The following is a 27709-nucleotide window of genomic DNA, read 5'->3' as shown; positions in this document are numbered from 1 at the left end:
TTTTTTTTGTCGAATCCTGCATCAATGATTCAAAACGCTTTCACAAGTATAGCATATTGTTACGAGTGTATGCTCTTATAATAAGTTAAAGAAAAACGCGAAGATAACAAGCTTTGTAAAATTTACAAATAATTTATTTTCTCAGAACACAAGGTGAAATATTAGCCAGATAAACTTACGGTATTGCGAATTAAATCCAAACTTAATCCAGGAAATAAAGACACAAGTCGTAGTAATAAAAAAGTCCTGAATAAAAAACTCAGTTCAAGTCCAGAAGAGATCTAAAACTGAAGGCGATGACCTGTCTGTTATGGTCTGCAAAGTGCTGATGTGTCAACATTCTCTAGTTGAATGACATAAATATTATTCCAGGATTGAATTCAGTATAAATGCTAATGAATATCTTCATCTAAGAATTTTATCAGAGCATGTTTGTGTTTTCCTGAGAAAATAATCACTTGAATTCAATAATCTGAAGAAAACACAATTCAGCCCTAAATTTTCACAATATAATACAATTTAAATATATAGATGTTAAAGCATAACATGCGCAATCCTTAAAGTCACAAGATGATATAATTCTCTGCTTGACCTCAGGTCACATTATCATTTTCTAAAAACAACCATTACCAGATGGGAAAACAACCCTTCTATAATGATCTAATGAGCCTTGTTTACATAAGACAATACCCTATAAAATTCACATGGAAATGTCCAAACTCGCTAACCCAGATCAACATATTTACCACTTCTTCTTTACCTGGATAATAATTAAGTTAATAAGTTCATACACATAGACAATAATAAAGCTATTATTAGCTTTTTACATACATTAAATAAAAAAATAGTCAATCAGGTCAAGCGAACTCTGGTTTGGAGAAGATCAAGCCCACCAGCAATGTTACATTCCAATAGCATACAATGAAATTTAATTTTTTTTTTAAAACTTACAGACAAACAATTAAATTAAATATACATAAAAATGGAACCTCACTAACACTTGACTGTGACGTTTGCTCCTGGCTAATTATTTCGGGTTAAGGAATATTTCCACTGGACCGAGTTCCAATAATCAGACAAATAATCACAAAAATCTAAGAATTCCTTAAAACGTGGCGCTATAACCAAATGCAAGTACTCCAAAACTATTACACTATAAACTAGAGCATACAATGGTGAATGTTAAGTAAGTATTAATATTTCATTGGACCTAGGTATTAAATATTTCATTGGACCTCAGTATCAACTATTTTTTTGATGTAGGTATTAACTATTTCATTGGACATAGGTATTAGCTATTTCATTGGACCTATGTATGAACTATTTCATTGGACCGAAGTATTAACTATTTCATTGGACGTAAGTATTACCTGTTTCACTGGACGCAGCTATTACCTTTTCCATAGGACGTAAATAATTACTATTTCATTGGATGTCAGTGTTAATTATTTCATTGGACGCAGGTGTTACTATTTCATTGGACCTAGGTATTAACTATTTCATTGGACGTAAGTATTACCTGTTTCACTGGACGCAGCTATTAACTTTTTCATAGGACGTAAATAATTACTATTTCATTGGGCGTAAGTATTAACTATTTAATTGGACGTAGGTGTTAACTACTTCATTTGACCTAGGTATTAATTATTTCATTGGACGTAAGTATTAACTATTTCATTGGATGTAATTATTAATTAAATCATTGGACGTAGGTGTTAACTATTTCATTGGACGTAAGTATTACCTGTTTCACTGGACGCAGCTATTAACTTTTTCATAGGACGTAAATAATTACTATTTCATTGGACGTAAGTATTAACTATTTAATTGGACGTAGGTGTTAACTACTTCATTGGACCTAGGTATTAATTATTTCATTATACGTAAGTATTAACTATTTCATTGGACGTAAGAATGATCATCACTATGCCTAATATATCTCTCCATTTAGAAGATAGCGCCGACAAAGTATGTAACGGAATGATTTGGCATAATATACGTAATGTAATAGACACCTATAATGTATGTTCCGCATTAACACCCCACCTGTAAAATAGATAATGTAATTGCCCACAATACGTACTGTAATTACTCCCAAAAATGTATATAATGCAATAACACCATGTAATTTACATCCCGTGCAGAGCAAATTCATGTCTCTACCAATGAGAATCGAAACCATAAGCATGTCTGAAGTTCTATTTTAAGCAATCTGATTCTAACGTGCATCAAACTGTAAGCATTAACATCGTTTAAATACAAACTTTTTCCCTGCTGCATAATATAAATAGATGTTTAATGAAAATGCATCATCATATTTCCTTTTTCCCTTAAAATAGCCACAATAAACACTGGAACAAACAAATGTACAAGTAAGGCATGCTAAGGTTACAAACCCAAAATTTCAACTAAGGCGCATGGAGATTGAAAAACCCCAAACCACTGCGCAGACGAAAAACGCCTATCTATAAAGGGTATAAATATAACAATCCCCAAACCATAATATAGCTAATGAAAGAAAATCTTGAACAAGAAATCAAGAATATCCTGAGTGTAGTGTGTGAGGTAATTCCAGGTAAACACCAAGATTTAAAATGTGTTTAATATCACTAATGCCAATCTTTAAGTAATGAATTTTGATTTAATCTACATTAAATACTATAATGTAAATTTTATTTGATTTGGTAGATATATTTTTTTTCATTTTTAAATACCAAGCCTTGATGTCATAGCATATGCCGAATGCTGTTTTGAAATCTTCAAATCTTTATAAATGCCCGATATTAATCAGGAACCTATCGATATATTAGGCGCCTAAAATGACCCTGGTCTACGCTGCATACGCCGAAAATAGATCAGGTCTGCTTTATGTACGCTGGAAATCGCTCAGAAATTTATCAACATCGTAGTCAGGATGGAAGATATTCAGATCTTTGGCGATTGCCATAAGTTTCTCTCTGGCTGTTGGAAGATCCTTCTCCATCACTGCAATGTTTGCAAATGGGAACTCGAATCCACCTGCACCAACCTCTGCATATTTTTCGAAGAGGGTGAAATTACCTGTAGCCTCTAATTCCTTCCATTTGGATGCATATGATGGGTCCTTAAGAATATGGCTATGGAGGGAGGGAATGCACATGATTCCCATCATCTGTCCCATGGGTATCGGATCGGGAACATACGGTTTAATACCACAAGATACCTCGAATGCAGACAGTAGCAAGTCTATTCCATATATCTTACTGATCCAGTCCCTGAGATATAATCCACCCATTCTTCCGTTAATCTCCACCAGTTTTGGACCGGTGCGCTCCATCATAAACTCCACGTTAAAGACACCATTGTTCAGGCCAATCTCTGTGCAGCACTGGTAAGCAGCTATTATCAGCTGTCGTTGTTTTTCGTAAGGTAGGACGCTTGGCGTACAGGCGGTTGTCTCAGTGAAGGTTTTGCCTCTTGTTGGACCATTGTCAGAAATGAAAGCAGCGACAAGTTTACCCTCGTGTATTATGACATCAACGTCGTGCTCTGTACCTACAAGATACTCCATAACCATCATGGTATTGCCATGACCAAGCCCAATGCCAATGAAGTCTTTTGGTGCCTGTAATATAGCACGAATTTCGTTGTAGGTATCTTCCATTTCTTCAGCGTTTCTCACCAGTGTTACACCAACAGCACAAAAGCCATACTCCAACTTCATGATGAGAGGGAACCTTCCTACCTTCTTCACATTTTCAATATCATCCTGTGATCTCAGTGGAGAGAACCATGACGTGTATAGGCAGGTCTTCGGCCAATTTGGTATGGGGGCCGTCCTTTCCCTCAGGAACGCCAGTGTGGCGCTCTTGTTTTTAGCCCTCAAGGCTCCCTTCTTTGTTGCTCCTAGTAGAATGGAAGAAACAAAGCTTAAATCTTCAATGTATAAGTTATAAGTCTATCCGAAAATGTGATCACATGTAATTATAATATAAAGGTACACATTTTGTATTATTATGTAATATTGCAGCGAATATTTACTGTCTGGTTTTAGAGCAATAAAAAAACAATATACAGATGAACTATTTTTTCAATTATATTTTTTTAAAGAAGGACATACTTTTATGGAGTTAACCTATTGCTCTGTTGCATACCTATCGTTTTAAATTGAAGAAAACGAAGTTAAAAAAAAACAAAATAACCAAATTATATTTATATTTCATTCTACAAGATGAACAAGGATACAAAAGTCTCATAAGTTGGCACTTTTGCTAAATCTGCAGTTGAGTTTAGTATACTATGTACAAGTATGTTTCGCCATCACTTCCTTGAGTGCGTGTGATTTTGATTTGTAACGTAGCTTTAACAATGCTTTAGTCATATCGCTACGATGTATGCAGTGTGAGAGTCTAATAGTAATGTCTAGCACTGGGGTATCAAGCTGCAGACATGAAGCATGATGTCCCACCTAATCACATTATCCTGACACCAGGACGACCCGTCCTAACACTAACCTCTTAATGCTGAGCGCCAAGCGAGGCAGCTGTTAGTACCATTTGTCTAAGTCTTTGGTATGAGTCAGCCGGGAAGCGAAGCGACGAGGCGGACGCTCTAACCACTAGGCCACCACAGCGGTCTCACTTCCTTCAGTAAGGATTCCCAGCAATTTCGACCAAGGTCACTGTGACAGCATAACGTTCTCGTTATTTCTGTTCGTATGCTAGCTATATGAGGAATTCCAAACTGCGATGTGCTGTTCGCTTGAAATCATTTGTAGAATAAACATCAACTACCCTTATCAGTAAGTTCATTCAAGGACGGCAGATCAGGGTCTATAATGTTTCAACCTCGGTGGAACTTAAGCAGGGATATTTAGGATTTAAATTCAAAGAATATGTGCGTGTGTGTTTAAGCAATCAATGAAAAAATATAATGATACCTAAAGACCATTAAAAATGACATGGTTCGTGAAGCAAAATAAATTACTAAATTTTGATGATTTCAGGAACAATAACAACCGACGTTCTACTTCACCTAAACCAGAGTTCACCTAATATAACGTGGATCTGAATATTATCATATAAGGCCCTAACCTGGTAGTTGAAGAAGATCGCAACACACGGCTGCTAGGGGCACATAATCCTCGACGAACGTGAGGCAGCCATCCACCTTAATTTGGCTATCCTTAATATGCTTGTAGATCTTCATAGCGTGCTGGTCATCCTGAGTATGATCTGAGAAATCGACGTGGATGAACTCTGCGACCTCGTCTTTGGCGCTATGATTTGGATCCGAATCAACCAACACCACCTGCAAAGCATGCAACAGACATAACATGTTTCATCAAGTTGTTCTTAAAGACATGTTCGGGATAGTAAGCAATACTTAAACGAGAATTAAACGAGAATTAAATCAGAATGAAATGGCATGTTTTTTCCGTGGTCATAGTTACATACCCTTGAGTAATCACTTGTTTTGTCAATTATGTCCCTGGTTGTTTTGATATCCATGCTTGACCTCAAGCACGCTCACGTTAAAGTAAAATGTTGATAGACTATACAAATGCTATAAAACGCATTACAAAAGGTTCCATATGAACGTCATCATCCAGTCTGTATCAAGTCTACACAGGGCACTGAGGACCATGGCTTTATGATAATAATATCTCCTAGAATGTGAGTTTTTCATATATTTTAAATTAAACAATGATAACGATGCCGTCTCTCTGCATACAATATAAATAGCTAATTCTGTTATCGAACACATACTATATTGAGTTAGGTCCACAGGGCCAGCTGTTTTGCAAAATTGCCTCACCTATCATAAGCATCCCTTATATCTATATTTCAAGTTTCTATCTTTGCATTACATCTTAATAGGTCTGAACTATACACATAAATATTTTTACAGAACTCGATTGCTGTTCCAGAGTCACATACAAACGTAGCAGAACGGAGAGAATAGAATAACACTATGTTACTCCTACATTCCTTCGCTCGTAGATTATGATTTTAAATGTTAGCAATTTTGCTATTAAAAGGTGGCTAAATATATCACAACTGTAATACGTTCATTCCCGTTGTCGATACAATCACATTACATTTTAAATCGGTGCCTAAATTTTTCTTCACTGTGGGTAAAAATGCTTATTCATATGTGCTTCATAGACAACATGGACAGCTTTGAAGTAAATAATACATAGTCGGTCAAGCAGTGATTTAACCTGACCTGTACACATTTATTTGCACCAATAGATAGTATAACTACGTACAACAGTGGACAAATCTGGATTTGTGAAAACTCAGTGACATGTGTTGCTTGTTACATATATAACAGATTACATTGTTTAAGATCTACGGTAACATAATTACCTGTATGCCCATTTCTTTTGCTGCTGTCCAAATAAACTGTCTGCTAAAGCCACCAGCTCCTATCACAAGTACCATCTTTCCGACCATTATACATTTCTGAGATCTTGTTATCATGGTCTCAACAAGAGGACCAACTGACATGCCTTTCATCTTTGGATACAAGTTCTCGAACATCTGACATTTGGCAATGCAGTTGTGACTGTGTGCCGCTATACCAACAGGAGTAAGTGTACCGTTTCTTCTGGTGATCACGAAGTCAATACCTGAACATAATATATAAGAAATGAAAAGAGAAAACAAATTTGGAAAAGCTTAGGTATTGGCGTAGATACAAAAGGACGCTGACATGAGCACTTTGATGAGCTTTTGACTAGTGTGTTCTGTAACCTTAACCTTCTGGTTCAAGGGTCATCTAGTGTCCCGGTAAATATTTATAATCGTTCGCTATGATTACTTCGTTGTGAGGCTTATTTTTTACGATACAGTAATATTGATGATAAAAAGTCTCTATAGGAGAATAATGATTTCACATCTTGACACCATTGGTTCTACAGATTTAGATGAATTTGCACAAACGTTAGATTAAATATTTGTTCTTTCTAGCCATATCTGAACTATGTTCGTTGATTTGCATAAGATAGTGAATAATGGATTTATAATGCCTGTGCTCTTGATAAAAACTGCAAGTTGATTGTATTGGTAAGTTAAAACTATACATTCATTAATCTTTAAAAGCGTATTTGGATTAAATAAAAGAGGCCGGGATATCCAAGTAAACTCGTTTAATTTCAACTGTTGATGTATTAGTCGTATACAATCAATCGTTGAACGTAACGGTGTGATGGACTCCAATGATTGAGTCAGTCTTGTATATTGAAATTGTGTTGTAGTATTAATACGAATGGATGTCAGCCTTACAAAACATTTCGATTGCACATGTCAAACTTAACACAAACAAGACATTGATCGACAAGGAGAATAACATTCAGTCCGCTTCAATGTTTTAAACACGCTTTCGTTTATATTAGTTATCTTACTTATTGCTTTACAGAAAATTGAATTCCAGTGTTTATAGTTGTTCCTTCCACTGTATGCTATTTATCATGCTTATATATGCTGTACGCGTCCGTATCCGTTGTATTTTTCAGACGTTTGTATAACGTACCAATGACATCAGTTTGAGCAAGAAGGCCTCCTCTTTCCGATGTGCTTAGTTGACTCTCATATGACATGATGCTTTGGAAAACGTAGGTGGACTTTTCCCTGACATCTTTTTCAAACCTTTCCATTTCGCTCTCGTCAATGAAACCATGCCCAGTCAGAGTGACATTTAGTGGCTGGCAAATCGTATCGTCTTCCTTTACTGGGCCTTTCACGAGAGACATGCCGCAAGTCACCTAAATTAAATGAAATTATTCGTTTTACAGACACTTAAAAAAAATAGCTTTTATAAACGGATTTCCTTTGCAAAGATGAGCATCTAATACGGTAGTTGAGAAAGAAATTATTAGAAGAGACCAACGATTAACAATACAAGACTGATGCAGTATTTAGAATCTGGAGAAATATAGACCAGTTCAATATGTTGATTTATAGAACTTCAGTCTAAGCCAGTACAAATGTAATTTAAAATATAAATATTTTTTTACATAAAGGTCAATGACTTATGTACGTCTGACCATAACAAACACGGTGCTTTTATGCTGAACTGACTACTTGAAATCATTTCATTACAGGTATGGACCGTAATTAAATTATTATGGATAATTATGATGTTATAATGAATAGGTCTGAATACTTTATCGTTTACACAGAGTACAAATAACTTCTAAGATGACCGCAAGTCATTCGCTAAGTGGTTAGCAGTACACGGTATAATTTATTTTTGTCCTTGTTTATAAGAATATTGTAATTTGTTTAAGCTCTAGCATACCATACGTCTGCACTTTAAGACATTCTAGAGTCAAAATGGATATATTTTGCGACAGATCACATCATATGAATTGTTAATGAATGTCTGCCACCTATAAATATTGTATTATTGCCAATCATTTGTATTAGTCCGAATATTTTTATATAGACGTCATGAAATATATACACGAAGAATTGTGCTAGATGTGTTTTCACGTAATGTATCAGTAGACAAGAGTCTACGTATTTTATATTGCATCCACCAGTAGTGATCCGAATATCTTGTACAATCACGCGTATATGGTGTATTTTCTACATTGCACGTCCGAAAACAGGGAGCATGGATCAACGTCAAACACTTTGCCAACTCGTCTGATTTAATCAAACAGTTCAGATCATTATATGTGTCTAACAAACTGACGGTAAATAAATATTGCCTTTGTTTATTTGAACTTAAAACGTTTCGACTCCGATTCTATTCCGAAATTCCGTGTTAGCAAATACGGTTCAGCATAGTTCATATGAAACAAAACATGACTGATTAAGATTAGCTTCGAAATAGCGTTCTAAGAGTACAAAACAACAAAGGCCCTGTGCTGCTGACAATTAACTTAGCGTCATATAAGGGATAAATTTTTAGATGAAGTCAAACAACGTCGGCCCAATTCAAACACACAGAAACATGCTCATATATTCAGGTGTCTTTTGCTAGTATTAAATTAAACTGTACGCGCCATTTGTGTCTATCTTTATAAAACGACGCACCTACACTGCATGGTGTATATTGTATATATGAAATAAATCATACAGCGTAGAACCAGATATGCTTTCGAATAATGTACATGTTTCAGTGTGAATTATTGCTGCGCGTCACCTTCATCTCACATGTTACTTCAAAGGTTGAAATGTTACATTCTGTATTGCTACCTCACTTAATAGACCCTGAAGATGATTAAGAACCTAGTCAACTTGTTTAGATTATGTTTTGCCATTGCTACTTGAATTATTTCAATTTATATTAGTTCTTGGGTAATGAGAGTGAATTGTAGTTGTTATTTCACATCACTGTATATCTTGGAGCCTTGCATATACAGTTCTGACAGTCTGTTTAGAATATACGTTAATATTAGGCTAGCTGACGCATGACGCGAGTGACTTTCATATATCGCACCAACTGCGTTACACTGTATTAGAGATATAATGGCTTCTTTTGAAGGGAGTGTTGTCGTAAAATTGTCTGGTAAAGTATGTAAATGATAACAGTTCTGATAAATCTTTGTCCAGTAGTGTACGTGCAGGAGAGCATTTATAGATAAGAATCTACTCATAGAATAATAGTAACGATCACCGAACACCATTCAAAGGGATACTTAATATAACCCACTTGAGACATCTTCCAAAGATGAAAATCGTTCCTGTTGAAAAGCAACTAATAGAAGCCCAATCAAAACGTACTGAACTAAAAGGTGAACTGAAGTAATCTGAACTTGCAAACTTTTTTGAGGATGTAATTATATAACATAGCTTCACTTTACTGCGAACAAGTAGAGTGGAATTCGCATTCACGGAGAGTCTGATGCGTGGGTAAGGTTGTGTTGCAGCAAACAGTTAACATTCAATGTCAAAACATATTTAGTGCGTCTTATCAAGAACCAGTGATCGAATATAAACAATATGGTAAACGGGCTACTTTGAAGATTAGTCTAAGGAGTATAGGTATAGGGAAATGTGAAACATTTTAATATTTGTATTTGTTGCAATGTTTGTTTGCATTGAATCGTTATATGATATAGCCTAAAAAATGTCATTCATATAAAAACGTGAAAATAACGAACATTAGTGGTCACAGGTATATCCAGACGATTTCGACATACGATTGATCTCATTCGAATAGCACAGTCCTTTGTACAATGCCATCTGGGAACTGAAACAGAGACGTTAAAAGTGGAATGCATAATGAAGTAATGAATACATACAAGCTCTGTACTAAGTGTATAACATTACTGTATAAAAAGTCAACTTTGTAAGCCTTCATTAATACATTTCAGCGTTCCAACTGCATGTCCCACTTTGAAAGAAGCGGTTAATAGATAAGCTTTCGACAATGCATGCATTAAGGGCTAACATGTTATGTTTGCGAAGTACTAGACAGAACAGATATCAGTGGATTGAAGGAGAAATGCGAATGATACAGATACCAAAATAAAGCGCGATGATATGCAATACTATCAATAATGGAAACTAATTCAATAACACCTTGTATTTTGATTTTGCAATCCACGTTATCTCCCCATGCATTTTCATAGGGATATTATGAAATCCTTAGGCTATCTCCCCTTCCATCTCTATATGTCAGTTCATCGCTTTGTATATGTTAAGCAAAGATAAAGATCGTGCTGGAATTGGGCTTTCCTTGCGCATTTCAAGGTGAGCAAAAGTCATATTTAACGAACTTTTAAACTATAACAGTTTGGAATATCTTCTAATCGAAACTTTGCACTTGGATATGTAAGAGAATCACACATATTTGTGAATATGATTTTCGGTTACTACCCATAGTGACTGGTTTTGTGGGACAGATGATTCTTTGGGTTGGTCACATCGGATGTGTATGTGGATCACACAAAATATGAGTTGACATTTATCATATTAAACCATCAAGTAGTTTTCATCTTAAATTGCTCTAAAATGACATTCTTACCGTTGGAGACTTTCTCGGGTTTGATTGTCTCAATGAAGGTTTCCACCAGCACAGCGTCGCCTTGATTAATCAATACAAAGAGCTCCAATACTTTATTGATAATCCCTTCACGGTCATTACATAAATGCGTAGTCAGGCTTTTATTGTCTTGCCACATGACACCAGACGTTTTGACTACAACCTATGTACAGAAATAGAGATACAAGATACCCTTTTAGGTTTGGCAATCATGGCAAAAAAGACAAAATAATTTACACAAAAATATGAAGTAATTCTGTTTATAGACGAATCATGAGATTGAATGTGACTTGATAGGGTGTTATTGAGAGTGCCCAATTAACCAGCCTCTGTGTGTGTGTGTGTGTGTGTGTGTGTGTGTGTGTTAATGAATGCATGTATTCTTTTCCAGGCCGCTCTGAACATAAGAATCTGGTAGATTGTTGAAATAAAAAAATAATGGCCAAAATTCCATCAAGAAAATTAAGCCAAAAACTTATTTCCCCTATGGTTACATCACGTTTGGTCGAAACAAAACATCAGCAATGGAGGGAATAGGCCTTAAATACGTTACGAAATTTCATTCGATATGCAATGGAATGTCGGAAAAAACATGTTTGTGAAAACTGATAATACATAAAATGATTGGTACTCGAACTATTTTCCATTTACATATTTAATGAATCTACCAAATCGATTTCTTACCATTTTCACTTCGTTTTGCACACAACTTTCAAGGAATTTACTGACTTCAACCCTAACGGTGTTTTCCAAATTCGTTTTCTTGTTATCGACATGAACAACTCGAATACCGGAAGCATCGTTTGAATAAACAATGTATGTGTCGAAAACAAAGCCAACCGTCTCTGGGAAAGCTAGTCCAACCCTGGACATTAGGTGACGAGTCCATAATATGTTGTCCGTCAGCCTTCTTAGGTTGACCGTGCTGCTTGTTGGACAGTCAAGATTATCCTGTATTAGAGGAAGAATAAATTAGCCAATTGATCCAAGACATTATGCATTCGTAGGTTGAGTATCCTTCTGATGTTTTGTATAAAGTCAATTCATGAAGATCATATATATGCTTGCCTCTTACATTTAGCTCTGAAAGACTTCCCTAATGCTAGGAACTTAACAATTAAGAATCGATATTATCTTTTCTTATTCTTTAATAACGATTATGTGCAAGATGATACGTAACTATTTGAATGCTTAAATTTGAACCCTGTTAAAATGAAAACAGCAACGAAAACGAAAGCAACGTTTCTTGAAGTTTATGAAAAGGTGTTTCAAACTTCAATCGTTATCCGATGTCACGTTTGCCTGACCGCGATTACGTAAGTCAGGAACAAAGGAATGGGTTAGCGCCATGAGTATGTCGACCCTGCACTGTTTTGGCGATTCGTGTTTGTACAAGAGTTCTCTACGTTAGGTGTCAAGGTTCGAGTGGTACTTTTACGGGCGTAAATTCATATTGGAAACTGACCACCAACCTCTCGCCTATCTCGCGCAGGCGAAATTGTCGAATGGACGCTTGATGCGATGGTCGCTGTTCTTACAGCAGTACCAGATGCACATTAGATACGTGAAGGGAACCGAGAATGTAGGCGCTGATTTCATGAGTAGGAGCGCTGAAATGTCATAGATCGCCCTGTAGATAACCGTATGTTGTGTGTATATTCGTGTCCGCAGTCAGCGTGTAGTGTCGCTATAATTTTGTTATTTTATTGCGTGTAGTAACGCGCATTTGCATTTGAAGTAATTTTTGGGGAATAAAATCCCGATTTTATTCTCAAGCGTGGGGGTGGGTGTCACGTTTTCCTGCCCGCGATTACGTAAGTCAGGAACAAAGGAATGGGTTAGCGCCATGAGTATGTCGACCTTCCACTGTTGTGGTGATTCGTGTTTGTACAAGAGTTCTCTACGTTAGGTGTCAAAACTAACATGTAGACGTTAGAAGCTTTGTTCTAGAACAAAGGACCATCGATGCTGTTGTAAATCTCCCCGCGTTGACAGATGGCATGAGGCTCGTCTGTTAAGCTCGACCGACTGGGGTATAATTGATATCCAATCGGAACTGAGAAAGGGTGGGCAATCAATTCGAACCAGAATTTAACAGTCATTTGGGCTGGGAACGAATTAGTGATTGTAAGCCATCGTACTGGTCAAGCAGAAATATACTCACTCCGGCAGCCACTCGTGATTTGGCGGGAGAACACTTAGTACGTTCTACAGGACAGAAAGCTTCGTAAAGGAAGCTTTTGGGGACAGAACTAAGTCCCGGGTCTCAAAGAGGGAGACAGGATAGAGCAAGGCAGTAGGCAGAGAACAAGCATAGTTGCTAGAGAGAGAGAGAGAGAAAAGGAAGAGGAGAAAAAGAACAAGAAGGGGAAGCGTATAGGAAGAACATAGTATGGAGAACACCGGAAGGAGGAAAGGAATTGGCGGAGTAATTGGCGGAGTAAACGCAGACGAGTAGAAACCAAGTACAGGGGAAAGCCATCTCACACTATAATCACGTGATGAAATAGGTTGTTACATGGTCGAGAGGAAGACGATTGGTTTAGAAATTAATATCGTTTAATTTGTATTAAATTGTTATTCTTTTTAATTTCACCTTTGTGTTCTTAATAATTTAACTGTCGGTATTGCTGACTGGGGGTTCGGAGCTTTACCTCTCTCTATCACTAATTTGACTTCCTACACAAACGAGCCAGGGAAGAATTCCACAGTAATTCAAATAAATATAGGGAGCATCCCACCCCAACGCATAACAGTGGGTCACATAGAACTTCTCATCCGAAAAACAATGGACGCAAATCCATACCATAAGCCTAGGCAAAGGAATACTAGCAGCATATCATTAATTAATATGAATACTAGGTATCATGCAGACGTTATGAATTGTACATGTTTTAACTCTGTTTTGGATATCTTCCTTTAACACGTAATGTCAGGTAAACTGAATTGAAATCTAACAAAGCTTTCATATATAAATGAACTCGATGTTAATACAAAAGTAATTTTTAGTGGCACCAGACGCTACTATATCAATAATATTTCAACCTCGTGCAATTCACGAATTACTACATACGCGGTTTGGTTAAAAACAAGAAATAAATAAACATAGCCCACCTCAATTTCTATGCCACCTTCCATCTGCCCAAATGTGCTGGCGTTGTTGAAGAAATTCATAAAGTATGTCACCCTGCGAGGAGGAGTATATGTCTCCAAAAACGTTTGACCAGCAACCCCAAAAGCAATGGCTTTGTGGACATAGAGCGAATACAGTCCTTTATTGTTTCTGGAATTCTTCTTGGACAACCAGGTTGATGTCAAGACCAAGAGCATATCCCCAGGGCATCGTATTCCGCCTAATGTATGCGATATATATATATATATATATATATATATATATATATATATATATATATATATATATATATATATATATATATATATATATATATATATATATATATATATATATATATATATATATATATATATATATATATATATATATATATATATATATATATATATATATATATATATACATATATATATATATATACATATATATATATATCTATATATATATATATATATCTATATATATATATATATATATATCTATATATATATCTATATATATATATATATATATATATATATATATATATATATATATATAATATATGTAATATTCGCAGTAATTTTGTGTTTCTATCTCCTTAATGTTAATATCAATGTTCAAAGCAAGGAAATCAAAAATATATTATCCAACAATTTAAATCATCCATAGCACTTTTTGCTGTTAAATATAATTGTATATCTTAATACTTTTTCATTACTTAAGAATATTTGCTGGGAGAGGAATGTCCGAAATCTGTATTCACTCTAGAAAAACGACAAATAGTTTAAGGTATTCATATAATTGCATAGAAAGACTCAAATGATTATTATACAAATTTCACGTCGATTGACACTATTTTTAACGTTGATGGAAAGAAAAGAGTAAAGGGGCGAACAAAACGTATATCAATAGTTAAAGTTATGCAAACTCTGCGAGAATCATGAGCTGTCTAGCGTGTTCAGATTTAGATCATTACTCTCATGGATTCTAGTCCATATTCAGATGGTGTTTATCCTTCGAATATGTTCCCATTACATGAACGTTATAAATATAAGCTCTATTTACCGAATCCCGCCTTCCTAAAACAGGACAATTGGTCTATGTGTATAATAAACAACACCATCGTTTGTCCGTTAGTTCACAATGGCTCCTGCTGATGGCGCTTGTTTAGGCTTTCGCTGTGTGAACCAACATTGTAGTCCAGTAAATAACAAAGTAAATATTTATAATCACATGTATTAAGGATTATTATACAGTTGGTACGTTATTTCTGGATTTGTCCATAGTTAGGTGAATTTGATTCTTGCCTATGAGAACCTTGTTTCCGTGTTCTCTTACCGCAATTCTTCCTAACCCAGACAGTCTTTTCCATTACATTTAGATCTTATTTAGGGTGCACTGCAACAGAAGCTCTCCAAAATTTAATGACAGAATAACAAGAGCTAGTAATCCGTCGGTTTTAGAGGCTTATTATCAAATATCGTGCCTTTTCGGGGACCTGACCCACAGCCAAACATCGTCGCTTTGTGTGCTTATGTTCCATACAAGGCTGCTCTATGCCCTATTTTGTAGTCTATTCGTGAAGTAAAGTTTGGAACCGATTACTCTTATAAGTATGTCCTGTTATTAAGATAGGTAGGATCTTGATCCAACCAAAATCATCTTTAACTAGAACATCATAAAATCTAAGTAACTCACATTGTTTTAGTAAGTAAGATCTTACCTGGATTATTACTTGGCTGTGTTCAAGGGACACACTGAATCTCCAGCCTTTAACCAGGATTTCACTGACTCTCTTATAGTACCAAACAGTTGTATTTTTAGCGCTCTCTTCAGCTTGCGGAGCCAGTGAGTTACACTCTCACTTAACGCAACCTACCTTTAGTTTCAAGATGCTGGTTTGGTTGTCCTTATGAGACTATAAGGGATTAGGTTGCTGTCAGTGGGAATGGTTTTGTTAAAACAAATATCACACGACTTTCTCTTGCATTGACATAACTGAAGGTGCTTTCGAGTAGGAGCTGGTATGGTTGTTCAGATTGTATGTTTCTTTCTCAATAGTTAAATGGAACTCAAAAACTCCTTCTTCCCCCAGGGAAACCTGGGACAAGTTTATAACCACTCAATCCTATGTACAGTGTATATTGATTGAGGAAGGTAGTATGGCCGGAATACTCTGACATCACTTGAAAGGACTTGCATATGAAGATGTCTGCTCATGGGATAACATTAATCTTTGCGAAAATTGCACTGACAGTCTCAAAAGAGGCCATTAGTTGGCATGTACAATTAACCTTCAAATATTAGTCCAATATTCAAATATGACACAGTCTACATTCATTTCTATCTGCAATCATGTGAATGGGTTAATTGTTGTATTTGGAATAAAATATTCACAATTTGAGATTACCTGGGTTACAGGTTGGTTGCACAATATTCATTAGGCCTTTTGCCTATCTCCCTAAAGTTAATATGATCCGGATAATGATTCGAAAGATAAATCAAGTGTTGTAGTAGATAGTATTTCTCCTATCCGGAAAAGACGAATATACATCTTTGGGAGACCTGGATCCGGGAGGTAGTAGGTCTTATACGCACAATGGTAATGTGAGCAGTTACGTATCCTAGGAGAAACACGGTTTACTGAAAATGTGATTTTCCCAACGTTTCTTGCAATAGAGAGTTTAAAATGCATGCACAGCGGCAGTGAACACAATGTCAAGTTTCTGCCGAGTTGTAGGTCAAGGTAATAATTTTGCAATGTTAGAGATCGCACAGAAGAAGAGATATGCTCGTTGCTTTCAAAAAGAATGGAGAACACTGTTAACAATATAATACACAATGTCGGTATGGCTGGATTAACAATTCTGAATAGCACAATACATTAATCTACGTTACTGAGATGAAAATCGGCATAGATTTGATTGGTTCGTTTTCTTAAGAAATCTAAGTTGTGTGACAATTCATGCGAAAGGAAACCCTAGCTCACATAAAGTGGGCTCAGTGGCAAGATACCCACAAGTCACCGAGGCCTGCATATATTGATAATATGTGTATAGTTTTCATTCTTCGTTACTTGCTCCTCGTGAACGTAATTCGCAGGCAAAACAATATGAATTCACGGTGAAAATATAGGTCTGTTTGAGCTACTGTTTGATGCAGCTGCCGGAACCTATATGCGACATTAAAATTAGAACTTAATCGGCTCTATATAGACATATCTTGCAGAAAACAAACTAAACTTCCTGGCTAACATGAATATTGATACCACATAAATGTGCGGACATACATCAATTTATAAGCCAGAATCATGCTGTAATGAAACAAAACGTTTGGTCAAAATACCAAATTTTATAATTAACCTTCCAGGAGGATTGCCATGCATTCCGCAGGAGAAGAGAGGATACATATGGAAATAGCTTCCTTTGATGTAGACTTTGGATAACATGTTCTGTCGGAAGTTTCAGGATATCCGGTCTCGTAAAGCATATACTGTAAAGATTCGTAGTATTTTATGGTGCGTTTGTCCTCTGGTGTGATAGGGATACCTATGAAAATAAACATATACATTGGCTTGGAAATTACAGCTATAAGTATAGTATTTTAAAATTCCAAAAGACAAAAATCTAGAAAGGGTATGATTAAGTGGATTCTTCAAATCGATTTTGAACTCGGTTTATGACTTTAACTTCAAGCAAATGACGGGTGAGAAGACAACAACATACTATCCAGCTTCAAAATACGTCGAATAAGTTTACCTAATGCTGTTCATATACGAATAGACAGCATCGTGATAAAGAGAGCCTAAGCTTCCACCAAGCCAGAAAAAAATATGTATAGTTCCTCACTAAAACCTGTATTCTGGAAGCCATGATTAGATCCGTTTTCACATAACCCAACCTACGTTTCGAGAGAGCGAATGTAATGTAATCTGGGTCTTGTCATCAAAGACGTACAATTAAGCTGAATAAAATAAAACTACAAAAAGAGAACTATATTTATTGAAATAAATGTGATAGATATCCACACGACAATATAAAGAAAATCATTAACATTAGGACTACAATACAATACCTCTTTCAGTTGTAATAAGTCTTTGGTCTATACCGAAAGGCCTACTCTCAGGCAAATAAGATCCATGTGTGTCTTCCGCATTCATATCTACTTCTGGATCCGGTGAGAATTTGTAATTAGCCTCACCCGCGTTCATTTCATAAAACTACGTTCCTGAATGAAAACCGAAATGGTGCTTATTACAAAAATAACATGAAAGCATAATATTTCCAAATGTATAAAACGTGCACAACAAAGAAAATCTATAATACGCCTTTTCATGATTGTATTGCCACTTTTCATTAAATTAATAATATAAAACTAACATGTATACAACATATTTATACATATTTATACAACATATTTCGTAGTACGTCAGTAACATTAGAACATCGGCACAGTTGAGGTTGTTGATAGAGCAGCATATTAAATATTTTTTTGATTTGGAAAATTCTAAGCATATGTTAGCGACATTTAAATGCTTTAAGAATAGTTTCAATTTGCGTTTTTGCACACCATTGACTACACACACACACACACACTTTACAGGGCAGACAAGCGGATATACCGATGATTACGGCCATTTCGTCGAGGTCGATCTCATTTGTCGCTCTCATATCTACGACGCTCACATCGAGTTTCTATTCTGCACTGAACCACTTATCATCACACGATCTATACTGTGTCAACAGTAACTCCGACACAAAATAATTCGGATTTGGTGATGTCAAGGTACCCAATCTCAATAAAAAACACGCTGTAAGATACATCATCGACTTCTGGAATAAACTCTGCAACATAGACTCAAGATGGCAAAGGTTCATCGAGCTCACGAGTTTGAATAATCCCCATGGTTGAAATCCTACGTTGACTTCAACACCCTACATGATAAGCTTGTAGCCAACATTGTTTTGTCAGCATTAAAATGTTTGACGAAGAACTCGTCGCGATTGAATCCAGAAAAAAACACCTCATCCTAGATAAACCAATCTACGTCGGCCCAGCCGTTTTCAACCTCTCAAAATTGCTCATGCTTCATTTTCATTATGACATTATCACAAATACGGTGATATAGCTGATATAGCCACGCTACTCATGACCTATGCAGATTCATTTATGAAAATTACACCGACGCAATATTGAATCTATATCAACATCGAGACCTCACAAGTCCATTCCTCTGCAAATATAGCAAAACGAAACTTGGAAAGTTCTAAGATGAAACTTGTGGAATACCCTTCACATAATTTATATAACTAAGGTCCAAAATGTATTGTCTTACGCTCGGTGATGATACCATGAAGAAAAAGACCTAATGATAAAAAATATCATCGGTCGCATTGCCACCATTCATCATTACAGACAGTCATTACAAGGACAACTATGCTGAGAACTCCGTGATACTATTTTTGATCATAACTGCGGCATATTATCTCCACCATGCTCAACAATCAAAAAGGACTTTGCTCCTTCGACGATAAACTTTACACCACGGATGGTATTCGCATACTCGCACGTGGATATTATCGCACGTCAAAGTAAGCCAGTAGAAAAGGGGCAACTGTTTTATCACGAAGTGAGCCTATCTATGTCAGAGCACGCATTTGTTTTGCGCTGGAGACAGCCAGTAGAAAGGGAGAACTCTCGATAACACAGTAACCTCATAACTCAAGAGTAGGTATATCATGGGAGACACTCTTTTATCAACAAGTGATAACTGTGAGCCAGAACCATCTCTAGACCAGAGTGAAACAAAGCACCCATTTTGTTATGCGCTAGTCAGAACTCTCAGGAAAGAGGTGATCCAGAGACTTCACAACACACTAGTAAATAGACCATGTGGACACTCTCGCTCCCTCTTTGTATCACATAGTGATAAAAGTAAGCAAGAACCCTCATTTATAGCAAGTACTTGAGTGTGTCAGCTGCGCAAGAACACTGTTATAGATATACTATAAATACAGAGATAGTTCTGGTGGTTGGTATCCGTTAGTCTCGAGGGACAATGGAAATGCGCCCATGAGAGATGTCCCGGTTGGTGGTTGTTCAACGTTTGATATGGCCTTGGAGCCCAACATGGGAATTGCAGTCCTTGCTGCATCTGCTGCATTTAAAGGTTGATACTAGTGTGTGTTGGAGCTGCCTGTTCTTCCTCTGAGATCGCTTTCAATCAGCTAGCAAGCCTAGCGTGTCCTCGCCGGCTTTCAAGCACCTCGCTGTTTGTTACTAGATCGCGCCAGGTGATCCCGAGTATACATTGGAGGCATCGCATGTGAAGGAGGCTCAGTCTTTTATGTTGTACAGATTCCAGGTTTCACTGGCATACAGAAGAGTGGTTAGAACGCTAGCATATTACACTGAAATCTTAGTGTTCAGGGCCAGCATGCTGTTGTTTCTTACTCTCTGCGACAACCTGGATACAGGTGTTATGCCTTTCCAATCCTCTTTTTAAGTTCAGCATCGAGCGAGAGGTGTTTGGTGGTTGATGGTATAAACGAGTCACGTGAACTGAATGACTCAATTTCATAGTTGTTGATGATGATGCTTGGGAGGAACGCGTTCATAGTCATCACGTTTTTCTTCTTTTCCTGTTGTCAGCCCAAACACATCGCATGCTTTAGCAAAGCATTTCATCAGGCGTTGTAGCTCAGATTCTGTATAAGTGGCTTGAGCAGTATCGTCTACAAAGAGCATGTCCCCGATGTTAGATTCAAGCAAGTTGGTCTTTTACTTAAATCGTGCCAGGTTAAACAGCATATCGTCTTAATCTGTGTGCAGGTAGATCCCTTCTACGGACGTCCCAAAGGCGTGCTGGTGCAGGTCAGCGCAGAAGATGACGAAGAGCGTGGGGACAAGCACTCAACCCTGTTTCACTCCGCTGCGGATGTCGAAGGGGCCTGACATTTAGCTATCGTACTGCACTGTACCCTTCATGTCATCGTGAAAGGACTGGATCATGAGTAGCAGCTTCCGATTGCATCCACCATTTGCCAGGATAGTGAAAATTCCGTCTTTGTTGACCAGATCTAACGCCTTCTTGAGGTCTATAAAGACCAAGAAGTGGGGTCTGTAATGTTCTCAGCATTTCTCTTTTAGTTCTGACATAGTAGATTTCTCATTCAGTTCGGCCATGAGATGGAGGCTTTCAATGAGAGCATCGTTGGCCACGAGGTTCTCTCTGGAGTACAGTTCAGAGTAGTACTCCAACCAAGACTTCATCAGCTTGACATTGTCGTGGATCGCACTTTATATGTGGGACCCATTGCTTTCTTAATGCAATCATACATGCCACTGATGTTTTCGATATATACAGCTGACTTCGGCTGATGCTTTATTTCTCAACACAACAGCGAGTGCTCGTAGTCACAGTCGGCGCTGTTGCAGGTACGGGTAAGACGTACACCCTTTATGGCAGACGTCTCGTAACGATCAAGTCCAGATATTGCTATTGTTTTGACACTTTATGCTGTGGTTATGGTGATACTGAGGGTCTTGGACGAGCACATCTCTAAGACACGCTGCCCCTTCTCATTCCTCTTCCCAATGTCAAACTTGCCAAGACAGGAAGACCAAGAGTCATGTTTGGCATCCACCCTAGCTTTGAAGATGCCCAATAATATTGTTCTCTTCCTTAGGAATTATGTCGTTGAGCGAGTCTAACTCGTCGTAGAACTCATCATTGGTATCTGGGATGACACTTAGTGTGTTGAGCGTAAACGCTGATCATCTTTACAGGCCCGATTATGGTGTGGAGCGGAATGATAGCAGTCTTCCATGGTCTTGTTTATAAATTTTTATCATCCCCAGCAGACATTTCATGACGGCGAATCCTACACCACATCCTCTGGCTTCGTAGGCGCTCTTTCCGTACCAGAAGAACATATAGTTCTTTTCTCTGAGGGACCCGGAATCTGTCAACCGTTTCTCCTGTATCTTCATCGTCGATGATGAAATCTTTTGAACATCACTTATTGCCTGGAAATTATCTGAGAGCCCAATCAGCATGGTCTGGATATTCCTGGTACCTAGCAGAACGACTGCCAAATTAAGGTGGCAAGGTTCAATTTCGTATATTGGCCCCTGCCATATTTTCTGAACTTAAGGCTATGCTGTTAGTTTTAAGCTATTATTGTTTACTAATTAAAGATATGGAAATGATTGTGAACTAGGTGTTTCGGGCTTGTGCTGTTCTTGAAATTGATATCAGGTCTCACTGGAGAGTTTATCGGGTGAACTTTCATCCGACCATGTCCTATCGTAGAAAACGGAGAATAATTTTAAAGTGAAGATACAAATAAAAACAAACTAATGATTTCAGTGGAATAAATGCACGTGATATTTTGACTGTGGTAGAATAATTCCTGATACATTTGGTGGCTTTTATACAGAACCAACACTACTACAAACCCTTCAATTTGACATTCATTTTTGGCCGAAAGAGCTATTTTCAATATTTCCTGTCACAAGGCAGGTAAAAGAGTCAGTATGTGCCTTATGCATGAATAAAGTGCACTAGTACTAAAACAAATTAACATATTTAAAATCACCCTTCAACCATCTCGATGTTTACATATTTACTTCTATAGCAGACATACGTAAACACGTTCATTTGCAAACCCAAGTTACGCATTTGATCTCCAGTGCTAGTCTAGCTTTACAGGCAGTCACCAAGCGAGCCAACCCATTTTCAAGCCTAACTCAAAGTAAATCTAAACCTTATTATATATATATATATATATATTCTGTGTAATTTTATTAATGCTAGGCGTATAATAATTAGGTTCATGCCTTCTACCTTAAAAAATAGGGAGTTGTCAAAGTACGAAACTATCCAGTGAGACCTTAGACATGTACACCTTCAAGAGTTACTCTGCAGTATGTTGCTAGTGAAATATCAATAATCGGCTAAGAAGAAGACTCCCATAGTTGTAAACGCAAGGGTTTGGGGCATGTAGTATATCTCAAAATCGGCTTGAATGTCAACTATTTTCAATTGCATCAGCCTGTTTAGCACCCACTGTTTTGCAGAATTTGCATCTATAAAAAAGGTTTGTCTTTGCACTGTGACCCTTACATGGTGTCGAAAATGACCTTCATATATATGACAATTGCGGCTATAAATTTCGGTTGGCTTGAATAAACGTCTTCTGCCATTGACTTCTCTTATCAAGTGGATATTTGTTACGCTTTTTTATATCTAGGTATCTAAAAACAAGGACTATTTTGACCTCACTAGTGTATTTTATTTTCTATAATTTATTAACATCCACACTGGGAACCAATTCAAGAGTAATTTCCCTTTATTAACAATTGTACAAAGACCAACAGCAACAACAAAATAGCTACTAAATGTGCTACCCGTTTCTTTTCAAGTAAAGTGAAATGACAACATATTTTTTTTTGCACGGTGTACTGTAACGTAAACTGATTTGTATTCTTTTTTTTCTCACGGCTAAAGCGAAGGCATGTGAAAACATCACTCTCTCTCTCCCACTCACTTTCTCTCATATATGACATTACAATACAACATGACAGAACCATTACTTTACGTTCCTACATTTACATAGAAAATGTGTTTGCAAAACATTAAACATCAATTTGAAGCTATCATTGTTCATGTTAAGTTTTCCGTTAGTAGGTAAAAACTTGTTTTCTGTCAATAAATACGACATCAACAGTGCCCATACTCTCTCTATCTCTATCTCTCTCTCTCAAACACACACACACACACACACACACACATAAACATACATACACACATATGCCACGCAGGCACACACAGAGAAACGGTGAATCTCACAAACATTTTTCCCTCTCTCTCTCTTTCTCTCTCTCTCTTCTCTCTTTCTCTCTCTCTCTCTCTCTCTCTCTCTCTCTCTCTCTCTCTCTCTCTCTCTCTCATTTAGACAGATCCTCGATAGGAATTAAATAATCGCACGAGCTACCGTACCTGCCAGAGCGTATTGCGCCTCCACAAAAGTCAGGTGAAATTAAGGGAAATTTTGGAATCCTCGATTAATATGGGTAAACTCTGATATCTAATAAACAATTCCTAGTACAATATACGTAATTATATTTCGTATTGCAGACTTCCTTACACCATCCTCACCTCGAACTAACCCCACTGGATTCCGAATGTTTTAACTTTTTTTTGTAAGTCTAGCATACAGATCTCAGAAGAAATGTCAAAGACAAAGATCCCTATCGCCATATACAAATTCAATACTGTTTTTTATTTATTTATTTTTTTAAGTCCTGTACCCATAATATGTGGCATACAAACATTTACAATAGCGATCATAATATTCTCACCAGGAGTCAAAATAATTAAAGGCATTATCTAGTAATTGTCAAAACCATTCCAAAGTTATTTCAAAACAAGCGTCTATGATCAATCGAGGTATGTGCGGGAAGGATAAGATATTTTACTCAGACATCTAAGAGAAGAAATTGGTTTTGAGTACGGATAACAAAGGTGATACGGTACTTTACAGCGCGTGTCCAGGGATCATTGATGCAGTTTAAACAACTTGAAAATTGATGATATATACTGCACACTCAATTTCACATCACTTCGTCAAGATATTAATCATGACATGGTAATTCATTTGTGAAGTTGTGCTGTTAATAGCGGGTATGTAAATGTTCTTATTCCACGTGTTAGCGGAACATGATTGTGAAATTCTCTGTGGCAATGAAAATATTTGTATTTCCTTTGTAATTTGTTCTGATTGTGTATAGGAGTCGGACCTCTACTATTTGCAATTTTCTTTCAACAAGGAATGTTGGTTCCAGGCACTGATGCTGTAATGAAACTTGCAGCAATGAATAGGCTTTGGTAGATTGTTACACTATATACTTTAATGATGACCTTTTCGTCTAAAATAAGGAATATTACTTACTTTCATTTAATGATTATTAGTGTCCGATGGTTAATGCCAAAATCATAATATGCTTATTTTTATTTTGGCATCAACTTGTGTTATAATAGGCAGTGGTAAGAAGGTTGTGGATATGAGCGAAGATTAATCTCTTCAAAGAAACTAGTATAGGTAGCATACATAGGAACCTGCTCTTGTGAGCAATGATTTAAGTATAAAGGAGATAAATTGCAATTCCTAAGGATTAAGAGATATTAAATAATATACATAGATATAATTTGACGTCTACAAATGTGAATGTAACCATATTATATATATATATATATATATATATATATATATATATATATATATATATATATATATATATATATATATATATATATATATATAACCTGGTAGCATTTATATAAAAAAGAAATGTTTTAGTTGGTTCTGAGCACGGATGCTAAAACGTGATACCGTACTGTATAGCAGAGGTCCAGCAATCATTCGTGCAAGTAAACCACATAATGAAGGAATGGTGTGAAATTTGTTGATTTATACAGCTCGCTGGATTTCAAATATCCTAGTGAAGATGGTAAGAATAGTATGATAAACCTTCCGTCAAGATGTTTTGGCTCCCAGCGGGGATGTTATCATTCATGTTGTGAATCTCCGTATTATACATACTGCAGCACAATATTGGGAGTAAGACATGAATTTCAATGTAACAATAAAGATGTTTGTCATTTGTTCTGATAGGAGTATGGGAGTCTGACATGTACTATTTCTAGTTTTCTTTCAACGAGTAATGTTGGTTCCAGATACGGATGCTATAAGGAAACTTAAAGTGATGAATTGACTTTGGTCACATTTTATCCTGTATACACTCTCGTGACAACGTTTTCTTCTAAAATAAGGAATAGTACTAACTTTAATGTACTGGTGGTTGGCGTCAGATGGTTAGTCTCCAAAACATAATATACTTATTTTTAGTTTGACATCAACTCGTGAAACAAAATGCAATGTTCTTTCTACATTTAAAGGTAAGCAATTTGAAGAGCTTTTACTATTGTGTCCTGAAGATCAAGTTTAAAAGCAAAAAGAAGAAACACATTGTTAAGATAAAAGTAATGCAAAATGAAAACATTATAAATCAACAATGTTGTCGTCATTATGAATTCAATTATATATTCACTTCCCAATCAGGTAATTAGGATAAACTTTCTGTCAGTTTTAAATAGATGTTGACCTAATTGCAGTCGATTCTATGCAAGTTTATCAGGACTTTTTCAATTTCTTTAAGGCAAATCAATAAGCAGGTAAAGGGTATTTTCTTAAATGTTGAATATGATATCTTTAAATATGATGAAAGGGCCTACGTCAAAAACATGCTCCCAATAGTTTTGCCATATGAATAATTGGGCAATGTTAATTTGTTTAACTTTAATCAGCAGTGTGGCCATGAATAGCAACTACACTACTACTGCTACTACTACTACTACTACTACTACTACTACTACTACTACTAATAATAATAATAATAATAATAATCATAATAATAATATAAGTATAATCCGGAATAATATCATACTTACCGGACTCAATATTGCTTCGACGCGGGGTTTAGGTATGGCCATTAGTTCCAAGCGCATATGTTAAGTGGTTCTGAGCAGAGATATTTTGTTTCCTATTACGGATGTAAGCTACATAACCCTACTCGATAGGAAGGGTTTGTAACTGTAATGGTAAAGCTAAATGTTAATTTGACGGATTGGATTCATGCGATCGTCGTCAGAGAGTTATAAGTTGGTACGTTACTGTGTTTTGAATGTATATTTGTAGTTTTTCAGTCTTCTTGCGATCCTGAAGCTATTAAATACGCGTGAGAAAAGTCGACTCGAGCGGATGATTATGGTCACGCTAGCACTCCTCTTTTTGTTAAGTTATTTCATATCGTCAGAGATTTCGTCGTACTTTACTGATAAAACGTCAGACTCATGTGATTCTGCACATTCAGTGCAAAGCTATTCCATTTTCATGCATTAACTCAATATGAACTTATGTTTCATAAATGGAAATAGTAGACTGGTACTTACATAATGTCAATAAATCCATTCAAATGCAACTTTCCCAGACTGTGTTCTCTGTAATAAGTGTACTTGTCTACAAGCAAAGTGTTGTTATCATACACAAAACCAACCAATCATTGCATGACAACAAGCTATGGTATTAAGTGTTGACCTTGTCTTGCAAGTTATAGGCGTGTTCAGACAAATACTACAACAAATATTCAAATCACTTTAGATACGTCATGGCTATCTTGTTCATCAGGCGTACTTGAGCAATAAACATGAATGATATACAGAAACAATCTGACAAATACAATTAGTTAAAAAATGACGTCAATGTTCCGTGCTGGCATCCATGAAAGTTACCTAAGTCCATGGGTTTATTTATCTGACTAGGTAATTACTCACATAGGTGTGTGCTTCCGTTTGTTTTGTTTTTTTTGAACGTAGGTTTAATAATTTTAATTCTATTGTTACGATGTCTGCAGTGTGGCAATTTACAGTGACCTGTATCACTGAGTTATCATGCCGCATGCACGTAGTATAATGTCCCACCAGGTAATAGTATCCATACACCAAGCTGCCCAGTCCTAGCACTTAGCTCTGAATGTTGAGCGCATATG

General features: G+C 36.5%; 1 protein-coding gene across 2 annotated transcripts; it reads right to left on the bottom strand.

The window, feature by feature from the left end:
- Nucleotides 1-146: 146 nt before the first annotated feature.
- LOC149795816 (carnosine synthase 1-like) lies at nt 147-27220 on the bottom strand. Of its 2 annotated transcripts, XM_089965718.1 has the most exons (11): nt 27114-27220; nt 18173-18325; nt 17461-17646; nt 14095-14333; nt 11665-11931; nt 10963-11143; nt 10097-10185; nt 7516-7747; nt 6351-6613; nt 5073-5289; nt 147-3885 (listed from the first exon to the last, which is right to left on the bottom strand). In XM_089965718.1, the coding sequence occupies exons 2-11, from the start codon at nt 18306-18308 to the stop codon at nt 2867-2869; spliced, it is 2829 nt and encodes a 942-aa protein (XP_089821844.1). In that variant the 5' UTR covers nt 18309-18325; nt 27114-27220; the 3' UTR covers nt 147-2866. The 2 variants fall into 2 exon arrangements, with proteins under 2 accessions (XP_089821844.1, XP_089821845.1); XM_089965719.1 differs by lacking the exon at nt 18173-18325.
- Between the last annotated feature and the right edge of the window lie 489 nt (nt 27221-27709).

The sequence above is a fragment of the Sinohyriopsis cumingii genome, chromosome 7, assembly GCF_028554795.1.
Source record: "Sinohyriopsis cumingii isolate HCF-2022 chromosome 7, ASM2855479v2, whole genome shotgun sequence".
Taxonomy (NCBI): domain Eukaryota; kingdom Metazoa; phylum Mollusca; class Bivalvia; order Unionida; family Unionidae; genus Sinohyriopsis; species Sinohyriopsis cumingii.
The sequence above is the reverse complement of the archived record's forward strand: the minus strand, read 5'-3'. Positions and strand labels throughout refer to the sequence as shown.